This window comes from Neolamprologus brichardi, chromosome 6 (assembly GCF_056152115.1).
Source record: "Neolamprologus brichardi isolate AB-2024 chromosome 6, ASM5615211v1, whole genome shotgun sequence".
NCBI lineage: Eukaryota > Metazoa > Chordata > Actinopteri > Cichliformes > Cichlidae > Neolamprologus > Neolamprologus brichardi.
This window is the reverse complement of record NC_142109.1, coordinates 18,380,298-18,401,327: the sequence shown is the minus strand read 5'-3', so window position 1 is coordinate 18,401,327 and position 21,030 is coordinate 18,380,298. Positions and strand designations below refer to the sequence as shown.

General features: G+C 40.7%; 1 protein-coding gene across 4 annotated transcripts in view; it reads right to left on the bottom strand.

Annotated features, from left to right (window-relative positions):
* Nucleotides 1-694: 694 nt before the first annotated feature.
* Nucleotides 695-21,030, bottom strand: part of slit2 (slit homolog 2 (Drosophila)) — a 107,358-nt gene continuing 87,022 nt past the window's right edge. For 2 of the 4 annotated variants that reach the window (XM_087841770.1, XM_006787231.2), the window contains 11 exons: nucleotides 20,775-20,872; nucleotides 18,044-18,183; nucleotides 15,813-15,836; nucleotides 13,028-13,121; nucleotides 12,294-12,431; nucleotides 11,716-11,956; nucleotides 5,836-5,966; nucleotides 5,582-5,736; nucleotides 4,953-5,307; nucleotides 4,623-4,837; nucleotides 695-2,500 (listed from right to left, as the gene is read on the bottom strand). In XM_087841770.1, coding sequence (XP_087697896.1) covers nucleotides 2,244-2,500; nucleotides 4,623-4,837; nucleotides 4,953-5,307; nucleotides 5,582-5,736; nucleotides 5,836-5,966; nucleotides 11,716-11,956; nucleotides 12,294-12,431; nucleotides 13,028-13,121; nucleotides 15,813-15,836; nucleotides 18,044-18,183; nucleotides 20,775-20,872 — 1,848 coding nt within the window. In that variant the 3' untranslated portion in view covers nucleotides 695-2,243. The remainder of the gene's footprint in view (nucleotides 2,501-4,622; nucleotides 4,838-4,952; nucleotides 5,308-5,581; nucleotides 5,737-5,835; nucleotides 5,967-11,715; nucleotides 11,957-12,293; nucleotides 12,432-13,027; nucleotides 13,122-15,812; nucleotides 15,837-18,043; nucleotides 18,184-20,774; nucleotides 20,873-21,030) is intronic. The other 2 variants (XM_035906245.2, XM_006787233.2) reach the window with 1 other exon arrangement.

Sequence of the window (21,030 nt, the reverse complement as noted above, 5' to 3'; positions counted from 1 at the left end):
CTTTCTAAACAGTAACACCAGAGTTGAAAATACAAAACTGTAACATTTAACAATAAATGCTGAGCTTGCGGTAAACGTAACTGCTTTTTTTTTTTTTTTTTTTACGTCTCCACCATTTTACTTACCTGACTTCTTACGTCCATGGGTCTGATACAACCTTTAGTTAAGACAGCTAACGACTGCACTGCAAGCAGAAATGATGAATATAAATGTAGGTATTCATTTTTTTCTTTTTAGGAATAATGCACATCTTATTTATTTAATAAATAAATAAATAAATTTATATCCCCCCCCCCCCCCCTCCTGTATGCCACTCTACGAGTCAGCTGAGCTAGAAACTTAAAAAGAAAAACCAAACAAAACTCTTATGGAAGAATACTCTACTCGGAAAACATGTATTGGTAAAATATAGCAAGAATAAAATTGTTCTAATTGTTATGTGTATGCTCTGAATTCCTCAAAAACACTAAAAGAAAATGAAAAACAATTAAGATGATTAAATATTTAACAAGTTAAAGGAAGGGGATGAAACGGGGTACAGGTGAGGATTTCCGGTGTAGTCTCGATTTTCTGCACTATGCAAAAAAAATTCAAAATATTGGGAGTTTATTTTTTTACATTATTGCCCTCCAGTCTTTATTAATCATTTTCCTCGGTGTATCTTAGTGTGACAGAAAAGCAAAGCTGAGAAGTGTGAGGTAAATATTGTGTTTAATAAACAAACATCAGTCAGGGAACTGACATTAGTCTGGGGATGGAGACGGGGAAATATAAAGCACAATGCACATGTGTAGTGGTGGAGGGGGGGACATATTTATCTGTTACACAAGGTGCCCCCCGTACAGTAGGAGCAGGAAGTTCTATATAACATACAGATCAGGATCCAAGTCTACGGTACAAAAACTTAGCAGCAACATGTTAACATCGGAGACCAAGGGGCTAACAAAGTAGTTTCATTTAGAAAAAAGTCACAGTATTCTTTAAGCATAAATTTGTTAAAAAGGTAAAAACAGTCCTAAGCATCCTCTAGGGTCAATGCTACTCACAAGATCTGTGTGTGAAATACATAGGTAGGGAAATTATCTATACATTTATACTCTAATATAAAGACCTTCTGGTAATGGCACAGTACAAACTCCCAGGAAACGCGACAAAAATATACAATGTCTTCACGTCACATTTGCAGATTAAAATGTAACTAAAGGTCTCTGGCAAGCACAATAGTTTCAGTGATCCAAAAAAAAAGAAAAAAAAAACAACTTCTCTTCAACCAAAATAAAGGACACCATTTTGTTAGTTCAGCTATCTTGACAGATTATGTCTTTTTAATACAAAAATAAGGACAAATACTGTATAAATTAATATATATTAAAAGAATCAGATTGATACATGGGGAATCTACTGAATAAGTACAGGTATTTATGATACAATAAATACTTGTCATTCATGACTGGGGGCAGAATAAACGGACTGAAGTGTGTTTATCCTGGCAGGTAAGAGGTTTACCTCTATAGGTGAGAGTATTTATGTGTGTTTGTGTGTGTTGTTCAGTAGCTGTAGAAAATAGCACATGATTGAGCACAGCTGTGTGTAGGATCATGCACACAGTCTCAGAGGGTTCAGGAGGTCTGTTAAAAGGGAGACTGCAGACTGCAGTGGTGATTTCTTGTGAAGGTTGTCACTGCTCGCCCTCTCCCAGTGCCTTAACGCAGCTCCTCCTAGTGGTGAGTCTGTGGTACTAAGGTTACTCCTAAAAACACACAACTGGGGGACAGGAAGCAGGAAGTCTGTGGTCAGGAAGTGGTCAGCTGTCAGTGACACGTCAGTCCTCCAGGGAAGAGACAAGTGTGGCACGCCATTAGAGTCATCATGACCAACAAAAAGAAGTAGATAAAAGGAAAAAGTCAACTTTTGTGTGTGTGTGGTTTTTTTTTGTCTTTTTCGCCACTTCATAATAAAAAATAAGTCTGTTTTCGTACTTTACAATACAATTCGACATCCCCACCGAGGAAGCATCAATCATCAGTCCAGCACTGACAAGAAAAGAAACTTTTTTTTGTTTGTTTTTTAAGGGTTTAAAAAAAGGTGGTGGGGGGTACTGTGCATGGTTTCCTCACGGGGAATTAGGATCTTGGACAACGGGGGGTGGGGGATCAAGTAAGGCGAGCAGGAACACAGAACATGTCTGGAGAACAGAAAAATCTGCTGAGGGTGTCGTCTCTGTTTTTTCTTTCTTTTTTTTTTTATGAAGAACACTTTGTACAGCCGCACTTGACAACTTTCTCCACTTCCTGGACAAAAGAAGACCCGTCAGTGCACTGGAACGTGTATTTCCTGCGTTTGCTGCGAAGGGGGGTGCAGCAGGTGCCCTGTCCTTCTGCTCCCCCCGGGCAGCTGCCTCGACACTCTAAACGGGAGACCTTCTCCTGGGTTTGGCACGCCGCGTAGCCTTGCTGTCTCTGGTAGACATCTCGGACCCGTTCCCCTCGGCAGGCCACCTCTGCAGACACAAGGAACAGAAAGAATATTTGCAAGGTGTCCAAAGTTTTTACTGAGAGCTCCACCAATTCTGCACATCATGGGAAAAGGTTGTCCGGCTTTGGCAACAAAGTAAGAAATATACTAGTAATGATATGACTACTGTTTGGATTTTGTTTTTTTAATAAGAGTGTTGTGGGAATGAAATGTTCAAACAGGAGTGCTCTATTGTGTTCAAATGACAGGCAATCTTATGGGTAAAAACAGCAACACAACAAGTCAGTACACCAATGACACAAAGAGGACAGCAAGAAGAGGAAAAAATGGCACTAACATGAAGAATAAAGAAAAACCCTTTCTAGAAATAAACTGCTGAGTGAACTGTTCATAAAACTTTCGGGTTTAATTTGGTTCAATGGCGTTAGTTTAGTAGAAGTCGATGTCTGCTGTTGGTTCAACTAAATTCAGATGTAAAAGAAAGTTTTTTCTAGAAGCCTTTTTAACAACTCGACAGGTGAAAACTTGATTTTTGTCAATCAAACACTTTATTTGTTTTATATTTAAGAATTTGGTAGTAACATTGTACCAGTATGTGGTATGAAAGACTTTCTGTATCTGGTTTTGTGTCAGTGGAGCTGAGTCAGTCTGTCCTTCACCGCCATCCAGTAAGCAGCGGCTGGGGGCCGGAGCTCGTCAGGATTATCCATGATGGACAGTGACCTCATCTCCACCACAGCTTCAAGTCAGGTTTCCTAATTAGTTTATTCAGTCTGTTGGTGTCACCAGCTCTGATGTTGCTCTGCCAACAGACCGCAGCAAAGTACAAATGGCCCATCAATTTGTTGCACACACTGAATATCTCAGCCTGAAAAACTGGCCTGCCATGTGTGTATTTTATTTGAAATTACAACGCAATTATTTACAAATATTTAAAAGTAGGAACACTACAATAACGGGGTGAAAGGAAATGAAGAAATAATGAAGAAATAATTATACCTTAAGTAATGTGTATGTACTTTTACACATGCTATATATGTATAGTTTTGTTTTGTATAGTATAGTCCTGAAAAAATATGACTTGTTAGACTCTTGTTCTAATGTATCTACCTTAATGTTTTTGTAGGAAAACAGAATTACAGTGTAATTCCCCTGTGGAGCTCCTGTGCTGCTCATCAACACAGCAGACAGCTCTCCTCAGTCTTGCATCTGTCAGGTAGTCAGTAATCCATTAGATGGTGGATGTGTTTACTGACACGTTCTGTAGCTTCTCTACAGCAGCAGCGGTTGGATCGTGTTAAATGCACTTGAGAAATCAAAGAGGATGATCCTCATTGTGCAGCCATTACTATCTAGATGGGAAGAAGCTCTCTGCAGCATGTAAATGATTGTATCGTCATCTCCCAGACTTGGTCTGTTTACAAACTGCAGAGATTCAACACTAGCATCCTTGGCACCTTCAACACATGTGATGTGAGGGCAACTGGTCAAGAGCTGTTAAGCTGAATCTTACGCTGTTTATAAATCTGTGAAATGAGTTGACAAAAGTAGTATCCAGCTCAGAAAAGGAAATGCCCTTGATACACAGACAGACTTGGTCCTTTCTGATTTACCAGTCCTGGGATATAATTACACTAATATAAAGCCATGTTACCTTTGCAAAAATGTATTCCTTTAATGCTAAAATTAGTATTAAAAAAAAGGTTTTATTATTCTGCAGTTTGCGGAGCTCCATTACAGTGGGGAAAAAAGTGGGAAAACAATAAAAGGCTGGAACTTTTCATGCTATATGTTGCATGAGGTGACAGCAAGTATACTGATGAGAAGTTTGCTGGGCTGCATGCAGGAGGGACAATTCGTAAAGAAAAGCTGACGTTAACATGCGATCAGGTGGTCTCACCTGAGTAACCCCTCGTGTGGGATTAAGAGGAGGCTCAGGAGATGCTGAGTTGAAAAAGCGACAGGTTAGAAGCGTCAGTGCAGAGAGATTAAACACTTTGAGACACACGCTGCTGAGACACTTTAAAGAGAGTTAGCAAGTAACAGAGAAGCTCAGGCTTTGTTAAAAGAAGCCCACTGGAGTATTAGATTATTATTTTTAGAAGAATTAAGGTAGTGTACCGAACAGGCATCCATGTTTCGCTTACCTCTGTCACACGCCTCTCCTGTATATCCGCTGTTACACTCGCAGTACGCCTTGCCCAGGCCTGACACTCTACATTTGCCATGTTTGCAGCGAGACAGGCTGCAGGGGTTAGCTGCATCCTGGTCCTGCTCATCACAGAGGACACCAGCAAAGCCAGGCTGGCAGCGGCAGGAGTAGGAATAGGAGTTGATTGGGATGCAGGTACCATGGATACACCTGTAGGGTGGAAGAGGGAAATACAGAACGTAAAGAACTGGACAGACAAATCGTGGTCTCTCTTTGAGAGCCATTGCACTAGCTGTGGTTTTAGACGAAGCACAGAAACACTCACTTGTTGCCATCACAGGGGTTGCTAACTTGCTGGTCACACAAAGTTCCCGTCCAGCCTGCGTGGCATGTACAAGTGAAACCGCGGTGTCCAGTTGGGTGGCAGTCACCTTGGACGCAGGCCCCTCTCTGGCACGGCTGACAGCCCGGCTCCACCCCATTGCCCAACCACTTTCTGGTGGTACTCTGGGTGGTTCCAGATCCTGGGAGCCCCGCTTCAAGTCCAGCTCCTAGATCCTGGAGCTTCCCGTTGATGTAGAGGTTACGGAGGCAGCCATGGAAGCTCGTGCCGTTACGGCCACCCGAGCTGTGCTGTAGAGCCGACAGACCGCCAGAAGCCGAGGCTCGCTCTGGCATCCCTGCATGAAGACAGAAGTATCTCAGCACCCCATTTAAGATGATTAAAGATCATCTTAATTATATTTTTGTGTGTATGGAAATAAAATCAGGCCCAAACTCAACGTGAAGGCTTTTTATGACTTGATGCTTCACACCTAGCCTCTGGCCACCTGTACATAATGTTTAAATCTAAGTATTTATACTATAATTTGTATAAGTATTACGATAGCTATCTGTTCTACAACACTTACACAGACACAGCCATTAAGAATATACATAGCGCTGAGTCCTTACCTCCCACATAAAGTGGAGAATCTATATTGAGTGTGGACTGCTTGTTGAGGGAGTTGATGGATTTGGGCGGCCCGCCATCAATGGACAGAGACAGAGTCTGATCTGATGCTACTAACTCCACGGCATGGAAATTACCATCATTCACTGTCTCCACGCTGAGAGCGAGAGAGAGAGACACGAGGGAGAAATTCACTTCAGACATCTGTATCATCCATCATGTGAACATGGAGCCAGGGAACGGGCTTTCTGTATACCTGTATATAGCAGAAGGAGGATAGGATCCAGTGTCGTAGCTGACCCTGAGGCGTCCCCTGTACAGCTCCATGGCAATGTGATCATTATCCCCTTTATACAACAACACGCCACTGTCCTCATCGGTAGCAATCTGAAAACACAGCAGGATCTCCATGTTAGTGGCCTAAAAGTGCACTTAGTTCTTTTCACCTGCTGTAAGAATTGTCAACAAAAAACAAGTAAGTCATTTTCAGGTATATGTACTTTAGTTGTGTATTTATTTTTATGACAACTTTTCACTTTTACTTCCTATATGTGTGCACAAATATCTCTGCTTTTACTCCTTACATTTTCAAAACAAACTTTAGGTTTCAGATATTTAAGAGGAGTTATTATTTCAAGTCACTGCACAGAATATCTATAGATCTTTTATAACTCTGTACTCTGGGGTTAAAGCAGGCCAAGACATCCAAGTTTGTGCAGATGTCTGTAAGTTGTGGTCGGAGTACATCAGCATCTAGCGAGCATAAAGGAAATAATGTTTTTAAGGTTCACAGCTGAGCTCAACAAACATTAGCAAACACTCAAACTGTTTGTGTGCAGTTTGTCACACAGTGTGTTGCTAGCTAAAGGTTCAGCTGCTGTATTTCCTGGATAGAGAAAAGAATGAAAGCTAACTTCACTCTGAGATGGAGAAAGATTGAAGACAGACATTATTTTTAAAATGAAGGACTGGAAAGTTAAAGATCTACTTATATTTATATTCAGTTCGGCTCAGCTAATCGCAGCCTGAACACAAAGAAAGTCTAGTTATGCTCAAAATAAAAATTATTTCTAAGTGATTATTTCCCCCACAGCCTAACCTGCTAAATCTCACTTTAACCTGAGAATATACTCTTTCTGTTTAGTTGTGGAGGCAGAATCATCTGCAATACAGACAAAGCAAATTCTACATCACAGCCGTTCAAATTAAAAACAATATCATTAGAGTTTAAATTGAAATAAACTTTGCCTTCCTCTCACTTCACTCTCACTTGGGTAAAGAGTTCAATTTTTAAACACAAGTATCTGCATCTTCAACTTAAACGAAGTATGTGTGTACTTCTGTGACCCCTACTTATAACTGCCTACTTAAACCTGAAATTAAATCAGCATCACAAACTTGTTGTGAGAGTTCCTGTTAATACATGCATTCACATGATTTCACCTACTTTAACTCTGTTTTGTTTGGTTTTTCTAGAAGAGAAATTGAAAGGCAAACCTGATGGTCGGTGTTGCTGCTGTGATCTAAATGTATGCTAATACATGAGGAACACAAACTGGAGATGAATCTTTACAAACCCCTGAAGGAAATCTGACTCTTTAGCAGCTAAGCGCTCCACTACGTTCACCAGCCAGTCACTAACTGTGTCTGCATGCCAATGAGAGTTTAATAATAAATATTCCGACACAGTGAAATTATAAATTAATAAATGAATCAACACCCCCGAGTCATTCTAACTACCAGAAATCTCGAAGCACAGGTCGAGGGGGCGGTGTGGCAGCAATTTTTCACACCAGTCTATTAATTAATGAAAGACCAAGACAGACTGTTAATTCATTTGAAAGCCTGATGCTTAGCATTGTCCACCCCAGCTGTGAAACTCAGAAACCAGTCTTACTTGTTATCATCTATCGTCCACCTGGGCCTTACACAGAGTTTCTGTCTGATTTCTCAGACTTTATATCTAATTTAGTTCTGAGCTCAGATAAAATAATTATTGTGGGTGATTTTAACATCCATGTTGATGCTAAAAATGACAGCCTCAACATGGCATTTAATCTGTTGTTAGACTCAATTGGTTTCTCTCAAAATGTAACAGAACCCACCCACCACTTTAATCACACTCTAGATCTTGTTTTAACATATGGCATAGAAACTGAACATTTAACAGTGTTTCCTGAAAACCCTCTCCTGTCTGATCATTTCTTGATAACATTTACATTTACAATAATTGATTACGCAGCAGTGGAGAGTGGACTTTATCAAAGTAGATGTCTTTCTGAAAGCGCTGTAACTAAGTTTAAGAATATAATCCAGCCACTGTTATCATCGTCAATGCCCTGTACCAACACAGAGCAGAGCAGCTATCTGAACGCTACCCCAACAGAGGTCGATTATCTTGTTAATAATTTCACCTCCTCACTACGTACGACTCTGGATACTGTAGCTCCAGTGAAAACTAAGGTCTCTAATCAGAAGTACATGACCCCGTGGTATAATTCTCAAACACGTACCCTAAAGCAGATGACTCGTAATCTGGAGAGGAAATGGCGTGTCACAAATTTAGAGGATCATCATTTAGCCTGGAGAAATAGTTTGTTGCTTTATAAGAAAGCCCTCCGCAAAGCCAGAACAGCTTACTACTCATCACTGATTGAAGAAAATAAGAACAACCCCAGGTTTCTCTTCAGCACTGTAGCCAGGCTGACAAAAAGTCAGAGCTCTTTTGAGCCAACCATCCCTTTAACGTTAACTAGTGATGACTTCATGAACTTCTTCACAAATAAAATTTTTATCATTAGAGAAAAAATTAACAATAATCATCCCACAGATGTAATATTATCTATAGCTACTCTTAGTACCATTGATGTTAAGTTAGACTCTTTTTCTCCAATTAATCTTTCTGAGTTAACTTCAGTAATTACTTCCTCCAAACCATCAACGTGTCTTTTAGACCCCATTCCTACAAAACTGCTCAAAGAAGTCCTGCCATTGATTAATTCTTCGATCTTATATATGATCAACCTATCTCTAATAATCGGCTATGTACCACAGGCCTTCAAGGTGGCTGCAGTTAAACCTTTACTCAAAAAGCCATCTCTAGACCCAGCAGTCTTAGCTAATTATAGGCCAATCTCCAACCTTCCTTTCATATCAAAAATCCTTGAAAGAGTAGTTATCAAACAGCTAACAGATCATCTGCAGAGGAATGGTTTATTTGAAGATTTTCAGTCAGGTTTCAGAGTTCATCACAGCACAGAAACAGCTTTAGTGAAGGTTACAAATGATCTTCTTATGGCCTCTGACAGTGGACTCATCTCTGTGCTTGTCCTTCTTGACCTTAGTGCAGCATTCGATACTGTTGACCATAATATCCTATTAGAGCGATTAGAACATGCTGTAGGTATTACAGGTATTGCACTGCAGTGGTTTGTATCATATCTATCTAATAGACTCCAATTTGTGCATGTAAATGGAGAGTCCTCTTCACACACTGAGGTTAATTATGGAGTTCCACAGGGTTCAGTGCTAGGACCAATTCTGTTTACATTATACATGCTTCCCCTAGGCAGCATCATTAGAAGACATAGCATACATTTTCACTGCTATGCAGATGACACCCAGCTCTATCTGTCCATGAAGCCAGATAACACACACCAATTAGTTAAACTGCAGGAATGTCTTAAAGACATAAAGACTTGGATGGCCACTAACTTTCTGCTTCTTAACTCAGATAAAACTGAGGTCATTGTAATCGGCGCTGAAAAGCTTAGAAATATGGTATCTAACCAGATTCTTACTCTGGATGGCATTACCTTGGCCTCCAGTAACACTGTGAGGAACCTTGGAGTCATTTTTGACCAGGATATGTCCTTCAACGCACATATTAAACAAATATGTAAGACTGCGTTCTTCCATTTGCGCAACATCTCTAAAATTAGAAATATCCTGTCTCAGAGTGACGCTGAAAAACTAGTTCATGCATTTATTACTTCCAGGCTGGACTACTGCAATTCATTATTATCAGGATGTCCAAAAAACTCACTGAAAAGCCTTCAGTTAATCCAAAATGCTGCAGCAAGAGTACTGACAGGGACTAGAAAGAGAGAGCATATTTCTCCTGTTTTGGCTTCCCTTCATTGGCTTCCTGTTAAATCCAGAATTGAATTCAAAATCCTGCTCCTCACATACAAGGTCTTAAATAATCAGGCCCCATCTTATCTTAATGACCTTGTAGTACCATATCACCCTATTAGAGCACTTCGCTCCCGCTCTGCAGGCCTACTTGTTGTTCCTAGAGTATTTAAAAGTAGAATGGGAGGGAGAGCCTTCAGTTTTCAGGCCCCTCTTCTGTGGAACCAGCTTCCAGTTTGAATTCGGGAGACAGACACTATCTCTACTTTTAAGATTAGGCTTAAAACTTTCCTTTTTGCTAAAGCATATAGTTAGGGCTGGACCAGGTGACCCTGAATCCTCCCTTAGTTATGCTGCAATAGATGTAGGCTGCCGGGGGATTCCCATGATGCATTGAGTTTTTCCTTTCCAGTCACCTTTCTCACTCACTATGTATTAACAGACCTCTCTGTATTGAATCGTATCTGTTATTAATCTCTGTCTCTCTTCCACAGCATGTCTTTTATCCTGTCTTCCTTCTCTTACCCCAACCGGTCGCAGCAGATGGCCGCCCCTCCCTGAGCCTGGTTCTGCCGGAGGTTTCTTCCTGTTAAAAGGGAGTTTTTCCTTCCCACTGTCGCCAAAGTGCTTGCTCATAGGGGGTCATATGATTGTTGGGCTTTTCTCTGTATCTATGAAGCGCCTTGAGGCGACATTTGTTGTGATTTGGCGCTATATAAATAAAATTGAATTGAATTGAATTGAATTGAATAAAATCTGATGGGAGGCACAGATTGTCATGGTCCCTGTGTCTGCCCTGCCGGACCGCAAGGCTACATGTGTTTTTGTTTTTGCTCTCTCTCTCTCCTTGGCCGCTCCGCCTGGGCGGAGCTCATTGCGGGCTCCCGCCCTTGTTCCACACACCTGTTTGCTATTATGTTGCCATTACGTGTTGCCATTTATGGCCGGGACACAGACCTTCTCGTCGCTGGATGATTGTGCAAGACGCGTTAGTGATCCTTTCTAGCTTTTGTGAACATAGCTTGTGTAAAATCCGTGACTTTGTGTAATCCGCCTTTCCTGTGTGACAGTTTTCCCTGGAGTGTGTGTGTGTGTGTGTGCACGCTGTATAACACATGACCTACCAAAAAACAACAAAAAAAAAATTCCCTAATGCCATGAGTTTTTTCAATAAATAAATAATTAAGGGATGAAGGAAGAGAGAGGTGCTTTTAGATATTTTCCAGCAATATTTTCTGTTTTTTTGGAATAAAGATCTGGTACTATAACTTTATGAATATGGACTCTCAGGAGTGTAGCTCAAGTTAACACAAAATTACAGATGCTCGAAGTCTCTAAAATATTTGGATGTCTGTAGAAACCAAACTTTCACAGGTAGGGGACAGATTTTTAGTTTACAGCTTTGCATATTCAAGGCATGCAATATTCTTTAAAACAGTGCCAATCAGATGAATGGATTCACAGGTATAAAGACACACAGACTCATTTTTCTAGTATGAAACTGTTATTATTTGTTTATTTAAGAAAACCAGTCATAAGAGCTGTAAGCAAATCTGTGATGGCCAGGTGGGACTTTTCTTTTAAATTTTATGATTTGAGATGAAGCTTGTTTCCACCACTGTGAAAAAGCAGAACTTAATCAAAATCTTGAGCTATTATGTTGAAATGTGACTGAATAACTCAAAATTTCAAGTTATTTTTTCAGAAGTTAGAGTTACTACATTAAAACTTTGAGATAAAAAAAAGACTTCATTACAAAAGCTGTTTTTTTTTGTTTTTAAGAAAATAGTAGATCATTTTAAATATAAATTATTTAAGTGTATTGTTGTGTGTTTTTTTTTTTTTTTTGGGGCAAAACTGACCAATGACTCTGTTTACTCTAAGGGCTCACAAGCTCAAAAAAAGTTTGGAAACATTTTCATTTCAAAAAATTTCAAAAATATTTCACCTGAAATGAAGCGAAGCAAAAGTGCAGAGCTGCATTTAATTTAAAGAAGGTCACCTGCAGGCTGATGTTGGTCTGTGGTGAGAGGAGACTGGAGGGCAGCTGCAGGTACGACTCGCGGTTGACAAAGTTGACACTGGCGAGAGTCTCACAGCGCTCGCCCTCGTAGCCGTGGAGACACTGGCAGCGGGGGTCTGATCCCACAATGACGCACTGTGCCCCGTTGAGGCACTCGTGGTTGTCACAGGGGCTGGTGCGAGGAAGGACCATCGGAGGAGAGAACTCGCAGAATAACCCACTGAAACGCACATTGTAACACACGTGGAATACCGTAAGAGTCCAGATCATTCCCTTTATTTGTTCCTTTTATAATTATTATCAGTTTGTGGTACGGCTGCTAGAACATACAAGCTTAAAAACATACTTTTTTGGTGCTTTCAGTTACAGTTGGATTTTTCATCATTTCACATGTGAAAGTTAGACAAATCCAGAAAATACCACACTGTACTATTACTCCAGGGACCTTGAGAAAAATAGTATGTTGATCTCAATAACTGACAATACACACCAGGGGGAGCTCCTCATATATCAAAAACTGTTGGCATGCGTGACTTCCACTGTGGTGCGCAGCTCACCTGTACCCTTCTGGACAGATGCAGGTGTATCCATTGACGGCATCGATGCACTGACCGCCATTCTGACACTTATTCTCTTCACAGTCGTCATAATCCAGCTCACAGTGCTCGCCGATGTAGCCTGGAATGCACTCACACCTAAAATGAACACACACACACACACACACACACACACACACACACACACACACACACACAGAAATGCTTGTTGTTACTGGACTCGCAGGGATACAGCTGTTCTTTGTGGCTGCCTGTGGTTAGATTTGCTCTAATTGCATGTGGAAGATTTCCTTAACAATAAAAAGAAAACATGTCAATTGCTTCTTGACTCAGACAGTCAACAAATCCTAGAGAACACAAACTAATCTAATTTTTACATGATGTCAAACTGCCTCATGAAGAGCACTTCCAGACGTAATTACACTGACCACAGCGCACACAAGCAAGGGAGCAAGGGAGCAAAAGTACAGATAAAATCTCGCCAGGAAACCTTACTAGGGAGCCAAAATCACATTCCCAACACCTCCCATCCACACATGCAAACACACACAGACACACACCATTTCTCTGCTGGGAAAAATCTGGAACTCAATTATTTCTGTGTGAAAAATCTAAGTCTTCAAATCCTGCGGGAGAGAAACAAGAAGCACTACTTGCATACTCTAATATCTGCATATTAGTTTATACAGGAGTGTGTGTGCGTGCGTGTGTGTGCGTGTTTCCAGTGTACTCACTTGTACCCCTGAGGAATCAAAATGCACTTTGAGTCGTGCTGACATGGGTTCAGCTCTGGGGCACAGAAGTCCAGTTTCTCTTCACACAGCTCCCCTAGAAACACACACACACACACACACACACACAGACACACACACACACACACACACACACACACACACACACACACACATACATACATCACTTTTTCAATTCTTTGCACAGCATTAACAATAAAGTGAAATGAAAACATAAAACATCAATATTTTAACTTTGTTGTGGTTTGTTTTTTTCTTTGTGTGTGTGTGTTGGTCTCATGATGGATGACTCTCTTGTGGCCAGAATCAACACAGTGGTCCGATAAATGATTTCAGTGCTGGGAATCTTGATGCTCCAGAGAGTATCCTGATCTTCCTGAAACTCTGAACTCCAAATGAATCACTGATGAGGGAATAAACCAGTTTCCTTGACTCCTGAAGTCCACGCTGGGAATAATTACACAACCCTCTAGGGATTAACAAGTATAAGCGTGAAACAGCCGGAGATGTTTGTGCTTTTAAGCCCTTCATTTAGACAGTAATTTCTTTCGCTCACGGACTTAAAAGCAGTCAGACTTGCTTAATGCATATAAAATGTTGTTTTTAATAATTCACATTTCAGTAATAATAGTTATTCATCTGATACATGTTTTTGGTGCAACCACTCAGTTTACCTACTGTCTGAAATATGTAAATTTAGCTCCTCTCAATTTAAGGCCATCCTCCTTTTAAGCCTGCTGATTGGCTGACCATCCCAAACAGCAGGTGGGTGGGGATTCTGCACTCAAAGACAGAGTTGTCTGACTGAGATGATCATATTAGGATTTTCTCTTCCCCTTCCCAAACAGTTTGGTATGACAGAAAAGCATAACGGCTTTAAAAGAAAAACTGTCATTAAGAGAGCAGTTAAAAGACTGTGAGTACTTGCTTGTTTACTTTGATGGCTTCTTATTTCCATGTGAGTTTTTGTCACAATATCATGATCTAAATCTGATAAATATTGCTCTACTCCCCCACATGACTTTTTTAGGATGTGAAATGAGCTCCAGAGAAGCCTCAAAGGTGCTGTCATATGTGTAGAAATGAGCCTTGTAGAGCCAAACATTACTCAGTGGCTAAATACTCACCACGTTTTATTTCAGGCAATTTAAACATTTAGAGCTGTATAAACTGTTTGTTTTTTGTTCACATTACGAAAGCTGCAAAGAAAATAATAGAGCAGATGGTGCAGTGGCAGTATAACATAGTTTTATGTGTTAAAATATATATTTCATACACCAGAGGACCAGTTTGTTTAATTTTTAGAAATCACTAGACTGTGGTTGAAATGCATGCAAACCATAAGCCTGAAAGGAAGTTTTTAGTTCCTTAAAAAGGAACTTTGGGTGGTTAATGTACAGTACAATACTGTGCAAAAGTCTTGAGTCACCCATCATTTCTTCACATTTTGCTTCCAGCAGCCAGAGTTTCTGAAGCCAGAAGCAATTTTTGTTTTTAAAGTGTTTTTAATTCTCCGGGCTTTCTAAAATCATCCTTTGGACGCTGTCTACTTTTTCACTTGTTTTCATTCAGAAATGTTTTTGTTTTTCAGTTTATTATACAATTTATACTGACCTCTGGATTATTCAAGCATAAAAAAGCACCTAACTCAAGTTACCCATGTGTGTTCTATCACACATAGGTAACTTAGCAAAGAACCAGTTTTAAACTTTATAGTGAGGCATTTGTTACTAACAGACAGTCACAAAACACACTAACATTATAGTCTACTAAAAATGCCAAAGGCGACACAGTCTGACAGGCATGAAAAGATGTAGGTCCACCAACATAAGCAAACCCAAATTTGAAATTTTTGGTTAGAATCTTTGTCAGTAGGTACAGAGGAGATCAGGAAAGAGGTACAACAGTCTGTATTCTTATAAGTTATGTTGGTTCCTGTTTTAATAAATCTCTGCACCTTTCTCTTGTTTTATATAAATATAAAGAAATGAGTGGTAGCCCAGGACTTTTACATACCACTTTAGATATTTACGTTTCAGAAAGCAGACTGGCTTATTGTCCCAGACTTTCATTCCTAGGTGTGGAACATTAAAATGACCTTTATTAAAAAGATAAGATGTAACTCAGTATGTTTTTGTTATGGTCCAAAAAAGACTCAAACAAACTCGAATGGCTCTTAATATAACTCCTTCAATACCAAAAGCCTCCATTGTCCAACCAAATAGCTTTAAATCATTAAACACGCACATTTGAGTCTATTTCAGTCTATCGTACAATCAAACGAATACTCACAGGACCCCCAAATGTTCCGCTGAAAATAGTCGGCACCAAATGCACCATTTAAGTAAATCTGGATAATAAGTACAATGTGTGACTGTTTAGAAAATTAGCCTTCTTTTAAAACTGAAAATATATATTTTGATTGTTCTGGAGGATTGAATGGAATAAATGCAGACTAGATGTTAGTAAGTTTGGGTATTTTAATGGGATTTCTACTTTCAAAAATATAGATTATTACCAGTTCCTCTAATTTCAGCTCATTCACCTGGAATGGTCATCACATGTATGCGTGAAGCAGCAAGCAGTATAACCACAGAAATCTGAGAGTGGTCTTTTTATACATCAAAGACATGCACTGCTAACACGGAGCACGACTGCATACAGTATGGTGAATCTGTAGCATTCCCGTGGATAAAGCACAGGAAATGAGGGAAGTTAGGAAGGAAGGAGAGAGGGACAGAAAGGACAGAGAGAAGAACAGACTAACCTCTCTCCACCTCATTGGTAGCAGCTGCAACCACAAAAAAGATGACAGATGATAGAAAGCAGAGCAAGATGGGAGAAAAGACACAGGACAGCAAAACACAGAAAGACAGAGAGAGAACACCGCCACATAAGTTAGCACTCAGAGATGATTAGCACAGTGCAAATGCAGACAAACAAGTAGCAACAGATCAGTGTTAGTCAGATAAAACATTTCTCTTTTGTGACTTCTCTGTAAGGATAGAAGACTTTTTGTGGGAGATATATTCATGCTGACTATTTCTGGAATAAAGAGTTTGTTTTCTATTTTCTAGACAGCTTCTATACGTCTACAGTTTGGATAATGTCAGTGTTAGTAAGGCAATAAAGGAGAGAAAAGAAACTTTCAGTTTGGTAAAAAAATCTAAAGTAAAGGTTTTTGATTGGATCAAGTTGCAGCCATAAAACTCAGGCAACCATTCCAATGAAAATAGGCCAAAAAAACCTTTCTGATTTAAATTTGGCTAATCTTTCCATCCAAGTCACCGAGGTCGCTCCATAATGTAGTGGACGACACATTTGCTGGGTCGGCAAAAGGTTGCTAGTTCCATTCCAGTCAGAGTGTAAAACTCTTCCAAATCAAACACACCCAGAGCCTTGTGAAAATGGAACAGCTGAAAGGTTGACATGGTGGTGTGGTGGTTACCACATTGCCTCACAACTCTGTGCAGAGTTAGCATGTTCTCCATGTCTGCCTGGGCTCTCTCCGAGTATTCTGGCTTGTCCCCACAGTCCAAAGACATGGACTGTGGGACGATTGGTGATTCTAGATTGCACATAGATGTGACTGGATGTCTGTCTTTATGTATTAGCTCTGGAGCTGAGTGTCAGCTGGTCCAGGGTGTACCCTGCCTCTTGCCCTCTGACAGCTGGGATAGGCTCCAGCCTTCTCGTGACCCTAAATTGGATAAGTGGCAGAAAATGAATGGGACTCTCTTCTTGTTCTAACCTGAGGACTTGTATCCCTGCTGTACAGAGTGGATGTCATTGTAGTCTAAGGAGCTCGGAAAGAAAAGAGTCTGGACTTCACCTCTCATCCAAGAAGCTTCTTCAGTTCTAAGATCAACTGGTGGAGAGTCCGAGCCCGAGTGGGGGTGTTCCTAAGAGGGTCATGGACCCCCTATTGATCCTCTGCCTAATCACTCAAGCCAAGGTGTGAAAATGGGTGTGGGTCACGATCAGCCAAGGTTTCGGGTGAACTCATTGTGAGACCTTGCCCCAACCTGTTATGTGGCTTGCTGAGAACAAATGACCCAAGATGTGAGTGGATGTTAAGGTGTCTGGTAAGGGATCTCAAAACTGGATTGTCGATGGCAAACAATTGGTATCGTAAAATACCCCCTCTGTTCAAAGATGGATGAAAGGTGAAACGTCTTCAAGAAACTTAAAGAAGTCCAGACGCTTTTCTTTCCAAGCTCCTCAGACGTGTCCTCCAGTACTGGAAGTGTCTGGAGAAACTGTTTTCACAGCACCACACTTCAGGTTGTTTATGCTTATGAAGTCTCCCCCAGAGGCCTTAAGATATAACAGCATAACTTCTCCCTGACAGTCACGTTGCACAACCTTCAGATGAAAACTGCTGCTTGGCAGGTGATTGTCCTCAGATTAAAATTTGGGTCAGTTTGACAAAGAAGTTGATGTTGATGCCTGTGCGGGTGCGTGGTCCATTGTGAATGCATAAAAGGGGGCAGCGTATTTTAAGCAGCCACTGATTTGCCTCATTTTGCAACTCTTGAAGGCAGGATTTTCAAAATTTAAGCCAGAAATGATTTTCACTCTTTACGGGCTGAGTGGCGTAACAGTTTGATTGACTCCCAAGGTGCACTTTGATAAGAAATTTCAAGTCACTGAGCCACAAAATTCTGTTATTCATGCCTCTAAGCATAATATTGTATTGTACTTTGTTTTCAGATGCTCTAATTTGTTCCTCTGACACACCTCTTCTCTGTGGTAATGGTGGCCTGTCCCTATGGGTACTGCAGTATTTTAGTGGCCAACATCATGCAAAAAAAATAAGAACACAACACTGAAGTAACTAAAACTGATGGCTATGACACAAACCTACAGGATCCCTGCATTATCTGGGAGAGTCCTGTATTTCTGTGTTTAAATAAATAAATAAATAAAATAGGAATACAGAACGGGGAAAACATGCCAGCCTCCAACATCTGCTCCTTCTTCGTTCGTGATTGTTACCTGTGTATTCTGGTGAGCACATGCATGTGTAGTTGTTGATTCCATCAACGCAGGTGGAGTTATTCTCACAGTCGTTATCTTCACAGTCGTCAATGTTGATCTCACACGCGTCACCTTCGAAGCCCTCCGGACACACACACCTGAGATCAAACACGGAAAGATGCAAGCGCTCATAAATAGGTGGATAAACACCTGTGGGGTCACATACACTACACATTAATGTAACTATTGATTCATCCTTATTAGATTAACAACAGACAGGATTTACAGAAGGGGAAATAGATTGTTCATCTATGATAAGATGAAGAGAGCCAATATTTGGTAAATTAGCCCGAAAAAAAAAAAAATTATTTTAGTAATTTTGTTGAAAAAAATAAAGGTTGCATTGGTGTGCTTAAACTTTCATTTCTTGTTAGCTTGCCAGGACAAAAAACTGTAGAAAAGAGTCAGAGATGAATAACTAATGATTCAATGCAAAGTGGTGTACAAAAACCTAGAGAGCTCAAACAGGTGAGTGAAGAAGAAACACTCAGTGCATCATCAGCATCCTAGGCCTATAAGGAAGGATTTGGGTTCACCTGATATAGCCCTAACTATAAGCTTTATCAAAAGGCAAAGTTTTAGGGTTAATCTTAGAAGTAGAGAGGATATCTGTCTCTCGAATCCAAAACTGGGAGCTGGTTCAACTATTTTTAAACACCCTTGAAACTACAAATAAGCCTGCAGCCTGAGAGTGAAGTGCTCTATTGAGGGTATATGGTACTATGAAGTCTTTAAGATAAGATGGGGCCTGAATGTGATGAGAAAGACTTTAAATTTGATTCTAGATTTAACAGGAAGTCAACGAAGAGATGCTAACATGGGAGGAATATGCTGTCATTCTAGTCCCTGTCAGTATTCATGCTGCAGCATTTGATCAACTATAACCAGAGACACAGAGGCAGCATTAGCACACAGCTGGGAGTTTCATCCCATGATTTTATTCAGAGCAGCCCCTCGTGGGTATATAAATACATTTTACATATAATTTAGGTCCCATCGCACACACTATCAAGCTTCATACACAGGCGTGTTCGGCTGTTCTCGCCAATACTCTCAGTGGCCTCAAACAGACACCAGGTAGGGATTTTCTGCCCAGTGTGGGGATGATTGTAAGCAGTTGATTACTACTGAATAATTGCCAATATATTCAGCAACTAATTTTGTGTGGGTGGACAATTTTATTGAGTAATCATTGCAGCTCTAATAGCAAACATTGCACGAATGTGGGGACCTGTGAATATCAGACATATTTAATATCCCTCCGTCCCCACCCCATCCCCTCACTGACACACACACAGACATACACAGACACACGCACATAAACAAACACACCTACACACACACTATCCATGCATGCTGCTCATAACGGCAGAGTCAGCTCCATCTACATATCCCCAGAAGAGAGTCATTATTCTGTTAACGTGAGCGTGCCTCAACTCTGTAACTACTACTCAGGTTTATTACAATACTCTCTCTATGACACACACATTTACACACACACACACACACTGAGAGTGCTATATTATGGGTCTAATAAAGAGCTCTTATGCAGCACACACTCGGGTGGATTAATATCTCATTATATAGTCGGCGACAGCTCTTCACGATGAATATTCCACCCCCTGCGCTGGAGAGGGAAAAGAAATCATACACCGATGGAAATACGGACATAAATGGACAAGAAATGGCAGCAGAGGATACGGAGAGAGGGCAAAGAAATGGAGGACGACAAACGGGAGGAGCTGGGGTTTCTTAAATCATCTGCGTACGTTGTTAAGATCTGCTCGGAACGAGCAAGCAAACAGGCATTAGCTTCCCTACAGTTAACAGTAAATAGACTAATGAAGAAAGTTCTCACAGCGGGTCTGTCCACTTTGCTCTGGAGACACAAAAGAACCAGTCCCCTGAGCCATTCGCCTCCCGTAACTTCATCACCACCTCTAATTACTGGTGCAGCATCACTGATGGAGGAATCAGCTGAGAAACCACAGATTACCTGCACATGTGCTCTCTTGCTATCTGATCGCTGATGTATGGTGTTCTGGATGGTTGGTTTTATGAACAGATGCTTTGCGGTAACACAGTTATTGATGTTTATTTGTATTTTCGCTCAGCTCCATCATCTTCCAAGAATGAAACAGCCATAAGTGTTCTGTTATTCTGAAAAGGAAGTTTTACTTTAGCACCTTGAGCACATGTCCTCTAGCTCTATCCCCCTAATCCTTACAAAACACTACTTAAAATGTATAAAGTTAAGTACCACCGAGTACACCGAGGGGCCTGTAGCACATAGAGGACTACAGTTACTGGAGTTAGAATACTATTGTATGAAATGTTCAAAAGAGAGGTCAGAACTGATGCAAGTGAGGCTCTGACATTGCAGGTCCTTTAAAAAATGTTTGATCCATTAATGCGTTTTCTTGGATTTCCCATAATGCAATGCACCCCATCAGGTAAAAGCTCACATCTTTCAGATGTAACACGGCAGTGCTTTCTTTTTTGTCCCAGCCAGTTTCATCATCAGAGTCCACTTTAAAAAGCTCTCTCCAGAGCCTCACAGGTGGAGTAGTACCTCCTGATACACAACATTTGTGTGTGAATTAAGGAAAATGTCTCTTTAACATAACTTGCGGGTAAACTGACGGTCAAGACTAACCAGGTTGGATAAAATATCTCGAACGTCTCTCACCAAAAGTTGCTGCCTTCTCCTTCTTTCAGGTGGCAGGTTCCACCGTTCTGGCACGGGTTACTGATACAGGCGTGAATGGGTTCGTCACAGTTTTGGCCCTGCGTGCACAACACAAACACACATATGTTCAGCGCTCTCAAACAACAACAGCTTCTTAAAATTTCCACCTATTGCATCAGTTGACTTTGAAAGTGTTGTCTCTTATCCGTACACTCGTTCACAAATGTATTCATCTGGCTCACGCAGGAATAATCTT